Source organism: Lathyrus oleraceus, chromosome 5 (genome assembly GCF_024323335.1).
Source record: "Lathyrus oleraceus cultivar Zhongwan6 chromosome 5, CAAS_Psat_ZW6_1.0, whole genome shotgun sequence".
Classification (NCBI taxonomy): Eukaryota; Viridiplantae; Streptophyta; class Magnoliopsida; order Fabales; family Fabaceae; genus Lathyrus; species Lathyrus oleraceus.
In genome coordinates, this window is record NC_066583.1 from 148180237 (window position 1) to 148186055 (window position 5819).

Genomic DNA, 5819 nt, shown 5'->3' on the forward strand with positions numbered 1-5819 from the left:
CGTATTGATGGGATCTCTACTTCTATTGGGAGCACTGCTTCCATGCTATAGACAAGAGAAAAGGGGGTTGCCCATGTTGAAGTGTGGATGGACGTACGATATCCATGATGAGAAAAAGGGAGCATCTCATGCCAGTCCTTATAAGTCACTACCATCTTTTGAATGATCTTCTTGATGTTCTTATTGGCAGCTTCAACAACACCATTCATCTTGGGTATGTAGGGAGAGTAATTATGATGTTCAATCTTAAACTCTTCACACATTTCCTTCATCATTTTATTGTTCAGGTTTGAACCATTATCAGTGATGATTCTGCTTGGCACACCATAACGACAAATAAGTTGATTCTTGATAAATCTGACTACCACCTGCTTGGTGACATTAGCGTATGAGGCCACTTCAACCCACTTTATGAAATAATCAATAGCCACCGGAATGAAACAATGTTCGTTGGAAGCTTTGGGCTCAATCATACCAATCATGTCGATGCCCCACATAGAGAAAGGCCATGGAGAGGAAAGAACATTGAGAAGAGTCAGAGGCACATGTATCTTGTCAGCATAAATCTGGCCTTTGTGACACTTCTTCACATACTTGCAACAGTCAACTTCCATTGTCAGCCAATAGTAATCCACTCTTAACATTTTTTTAGCCATTGCATGTCCGTTGGAATAAGTACCAAAGGAACCTTCGTGAACTTCTTGCATCAACAGGTCTGCTTCGTGTCTATCCACGCATCTGAGCAGAATCGTGTCAAAGTTTCTCTTGTATAACATGTCTTCATTCAGAAAGAAGTTACTAGCTAGTCTTATCAAGGTCTTCTTATCTTTGTTTGATGCCTCGGGTGGGTATTATTGACTCTGGAGATAACACTTGATGTCGTGGTACCATGGCTTGTCATCAGAGACTTCTTCCATTGTAAATACATGAGCGGGTTTATCAAGATGCATAACATTGATCTTAGTCACATCATTCCAACAATTCACAATGATCATGGAAGCCAGAGTTGCCAAGGCATCTGCCATTTGATTTTCCTCACGAGGGATGTGATGAAATTCAATCTTGTTGAAGAAAGTAGATAACCTCCTTGCATAGTCTTTGTTTGGGATTAGGTTGGGTTGACGAGTTTCCCATTCTCCTTTAATTTGATTGACAACTAGAGTTGAGTCTCCATAAACATCGAGATTTTTTATTCTAAGATCAATGGCTTCTTCTAGACCCATGATGCAGGCTTCATTTTCCGCCATGTTGTTCGTGCACTTGAATGTTAATCTTGCAGAAAATGGGATATGTGAGCCATGAGGAGTGATGACTACTGCCCCAATACCATTACCATAAGCATTAACTGCTCCATCAAATATTAAACCCCATTGAGAACCTAGCTCTGGCCCTTCATTTGGCAGTGGTTCATTGCAATCTTTGGCTTTTAAGTACATCACATCTTCATCTGGGAATTCAAATTTTATAGACTCATAATCGTCGATTAGCTGATGAGCTAAATGATCGGCCAAGACATTTCATTTGATAACTTTCAGGGTGTGATACTCAATGTCATATTCGGAGAAGAGCATCCGCCAACGACAAATTCTTCCGGTCAATGTAGGCTTTTCAAAGATATACTTAATCAGATCCATCTTGGATATCAACCAAGTTGTGTGATTCATCATATACTGACGGAGACGCCTGGTAGCCCAAGTCAGAGCACAACAAGTTTTCTCTATCATGGAATATTGGGACTCGTAGTCAGTGAATTTCTTGCTCAAATAATAGATGGTATACTCTTTTCTTCCCATTTCATCTTGTTGACCCAAGACACAACCCATAGATTCTTCTAGCACAGTCAGATACATAATCAATGTTCTTCCCTCAACTGGAGGGGACAAGATAGAAGGTTCTATCAAATACTCTTTGATATTATCGAAGGCTTTTTGACAATCATCCGTCCAAACACAACCCTGATCCTTTTGGAGGAGCTTAAAAATGGGAGCACGAGCAACATTCATATGAGATATGAACCTTGAAATGTAGTCAAACGTCCAAGGAATCCCCTCACCTGATTTTTTGTTAGAGGTGCTGGCATTTCCTGAATGGCTTTAACCTTGTCGGGATCAACTTCAATACCCTTTTGATTGACGATGAAGCCTAAGAGCTTTCTTGATCGGACCCCAAAGGTGCATTTATTTGGGTTCAAGCGGAGTTTGTATTTTCTCAAATGCTGAAATAGTTTCGAAAGATACTCAACATGATCTTCCCCAGTCTTTGATTTTGCTATCATATCATCTACATAGACTTCAATCTCTTTATGCATCATGTCATGAAAAAGAGTAGTCATAGCTCGTTGATAGGTGGTACCAACATTCTTCAAGCCAAAAGGCATTACTTTGTAGCAAAATATGCCCTAAGGTGTAATAAAAGTTATTTTCTCCATATATTTGGGCGCCATTTTGATTTGATTGTAACTGGAAAATCCATCCATGAAAGAGAAGACCTTGAACTTGGCGGTGCTATCGACCAACATGTCAATGTGTGGCAGAGGAAAGTCATCCTTAAGACTGGATTTGTTTAGATCTCCTTAGGCATAACAAAAGGATTTTTTTTTGAAAAGAAAACAAACAACAAAATATTACTTTGAAATATGAACAATAATAGGAACATCAACAAAGATCTAGTTTTGGCGAATCACTTTACGAGCTATGAAGTTGGTCAGAACATCTTTAGGATTGTCTTCCATAATGGCATTGGCTTCAGCTGCTTCGTCTTCTGACCCAAGGATATATTCAAGTTCTCTATGATAAGGAAAGTAGAAAGGCACATATGTATCTTCTGCCTCAAGATCGTATTCAGGATCATCGCACTAGGGTTCCCATGCTGAATCCTCCTCCTCAGTGATGACACTAACTTCTAGCAAAGTGGGATTGATGAACCCTTTATTATTGACAGTTTCTTTGATTGAACAGATAGATCTACTTACTTCTACAATCTTTTTGGAAGTAGGAGAAAAGCCTAAACCCTCTCGGTGTTTGTTTTTAGGGAGATCCAAAATTGTTCCCCAATGTAGCGGGGTTTTCGTTACCTTTAGGTTTATTGACTAAACCAAAAGTCAACATACAATTCGAGTCGCCACCGCACTTTTATTTGTCCAAAGGAAAGGCTAAAAAGCGAACAAAAGCCAAGGTAAGAAGTTTTATCGAATCAAAAACTAATAAAAATGTTAGAGATCCAGGTAAGGGGGTTGGTTATGAAATGGGAAGGTTTTACGCACCCAAAACATCCTTAGTACTCTAAGGGAACCCTTTTTACAAATATATGTTGTAGGTTGGTATTTGTGAAAAGATTTGTGCAAAAGATTGGAGGGATGAGAAGAGAATAAATTATATTTACAAATTTTGTTGTTTGAATAGATGAACCCATTGCCTACGTACCATCACAAAGGAGGATCAAAACCTCGTAGTTCGGGGTAAAAATCACAAAAGAGTTTGGTGAATTGATTTGATCAAAAGCCTTAAGGTCTTTTGTTATCAAAGGGAGAAAACTCAACCTAAACCAACAATCCACCATGTGAGGAGGGCTTCAACATGCTAGTGAGGGGTTAACCCTATAATAAGCATGGAAGACTTATAATCCAATCACTAAGGATGATGTGAGATTTACATCAACCACTATGATAACTCAAACCTATGACTAATGCTTTTGAAAAGGTTTTAATAAGGTGGCCATTGGAACCACAAAACAACTTGAAGTGAGTTATATTTATGATCGCGACTTAATGAGTCGAATTTGGGGTACAAACTGCAAGTGCACAGTTCTATCGCGTAGTTTTAAAAGATATTGATCCCACAGGGACTTATGAATCGATATACCGTTTTCTAAGGTTACTTCGTAAAGCTAAGGCGGATAATACTTTGATTGTTTGGGGGAAAAGTTAAAACTAAAATAAGATCTAAATTAAATATTAATTAAGCGGATATCGGTATGTAGTTTGTCGTAATTAGGGAATCAATTCTTCGTTGGTTTCTTGGTTTTAAAACAAATCCTTTCAGTAGACACTATTGATTAAAAGTCTTATCTCAAACTCTCGCTCTGTTGAATAAACTATGATTTTATATTAACGTAGCTGTCACTTATTAGTTAAGTCCAAAATCACTTTTTGAAAACAATAGAATCCGTAGAAACTCTTTTTAAGAAAACACTAAACGTTTAAACATCCTTGTCTCAAACTCTCGCTCTGTTGACTTAGATTATATAATTAAATTCAAATGCTTAACTCTCGTCCTCACATTCAACCTTTAAAAATACTTTTTGAAAAAGATTAGAATTTAATTAACTCTAAAAATTGCTTTCGCCCTGATCTAGAATTAATGTCCAATTTACACTGTCCAGTTAAAAACTCAAACTCTCGTTCTATTGATTTCAACTTCTTTATGTCTTTTACTTTCGTACAAAACCTTGTTATTAAACCTGTAAATTGAGACCGTAAAAAGAGTGATTTTATTTTTAAATGTAATTAAACCAACTTAGTTTTGATTCCTTCATTCCGCTTACTCTACATACCGATACCTAAATAAATTAGCCAGACATGCTTAACAGATCTAAATAATCAGCATGCATAAATAATTCCATCTCAGGCAAATAATATAAATAAACAGTAAAGCAAAGCATATATAAATTCAAACAATAATTAAAGAACCTGAATAATTTATAGCAATCTTGAACACTCCACCACAGACCGGTTGGATTTGTTCTTGAATTCTTCAATCGGACAGGAAATTAAAAGTGAAGGAATAAAAATCTAGGGTCTAACGTAAGGTTAGATCTAGTAAAAGATACACAATAGTTTCCGGTGTAGAAACTATTGTGCGAAAAATTAATTAAGTGCTGAAAGATTAACTGGAAAGGAAAGTAAAAATAAGAATTGCAATTAAAAGCGAAAACAGTAAAGGAAAAATAATGGTATGCTTGCACGGCTGGAAGAAGAAAATTGAACGAAGTGGAGAGTCCCGCAGGGTTTGCCAAAAGCTACTATTTATATTGGTCACTTGTTGTAACTGTTTCCAAAGGTCTTCCGTGTAAAGAGTCTTCACGTTGCAAATGGTCAAGCGTAACAATAGGCCTCAACGTCTTTGTTGCGCTTCTGAAGCCAAAAATATAGGGGAATGGTGTAACGTCTGTCACACCATGTGTTACGCTCGTAACACAAGTAGGTAGGGCGTGACGCTCGTCACAGCTTGTGTGACGCTCGTCATGGGCGCAGCGCCTTGCTTTTGGGCTGGGCTTTGGCTTGGTGGAATTTGCTTCTTTTCATTTCTTTTTGCACCTCCTTTTCTTCCTTTTTCACTTGTGCTTCAAATAAGCTACCTGAGATATATAGAAAGAAAATACCGAGTAATATCGAATAAAATGAAGTAAATTGAAGTAAATAATAATATAATTTAATTAAATCGAGTCCTAGAATGTGATATTATTTCATGTTATCAAACTCCCCCATACTTAGACCTTTGCTTGTCCTCAAGCAAAATACAGTATATAACTCGTTTTAAAAATTTAGGCAGATGAAATTTCAAAACACACATCAATTCGTACTAGGTTGCAAGTAGATTTTGTTTAGAAGCAACTTGAATTTAATCTCGACATCAAGAACTACCGTTACCACATCTAATAATCTTACCTCATGCAAACCAGTTCGAGTCATGCTATTATAGCTAGCCTGGTTCTTTTTCTCTTATTTCACCCGTTTTCATTCTAGCGAAATCACATTAAGCCCTTTATCGTTTCGCGCACATAGTGGAGTGACCGGTTAGTGATTCTGATCCCCTTTTTAG

The 5819-nt window shown here is 37.3% G+C and overlaps 1 protein-coding gene across 1 annotated transcript; it reads right to left on the reverse strand.

Moving 5' to 3' along the window:
* Nucleotides 1-851: 851 nt before the first annotated feature.
* LOC127079336 (uncharacterized) lies at nt 852-1436 on the reverse strand. The gene has a single exon (XM_051019734.1). It carries the CDS (start codon nt 1434-1436, stop codon nt 852-854), a length of 585 nt encoding a protein of 194 aa, XP_050875691.1.
* Nucleotides 1437-5819: the final 4383 nt, after the last annotated feature.

Excerpts from the sequence above, each read along its gene's own strand:
- LOC127079336 (XM_051019734.1), bottom strand. The coding sequence starts at position 1,436 with ATGTACTTAAAAGCCAAAGATTGCAATGAACCACTGCCAAATGAAGGG.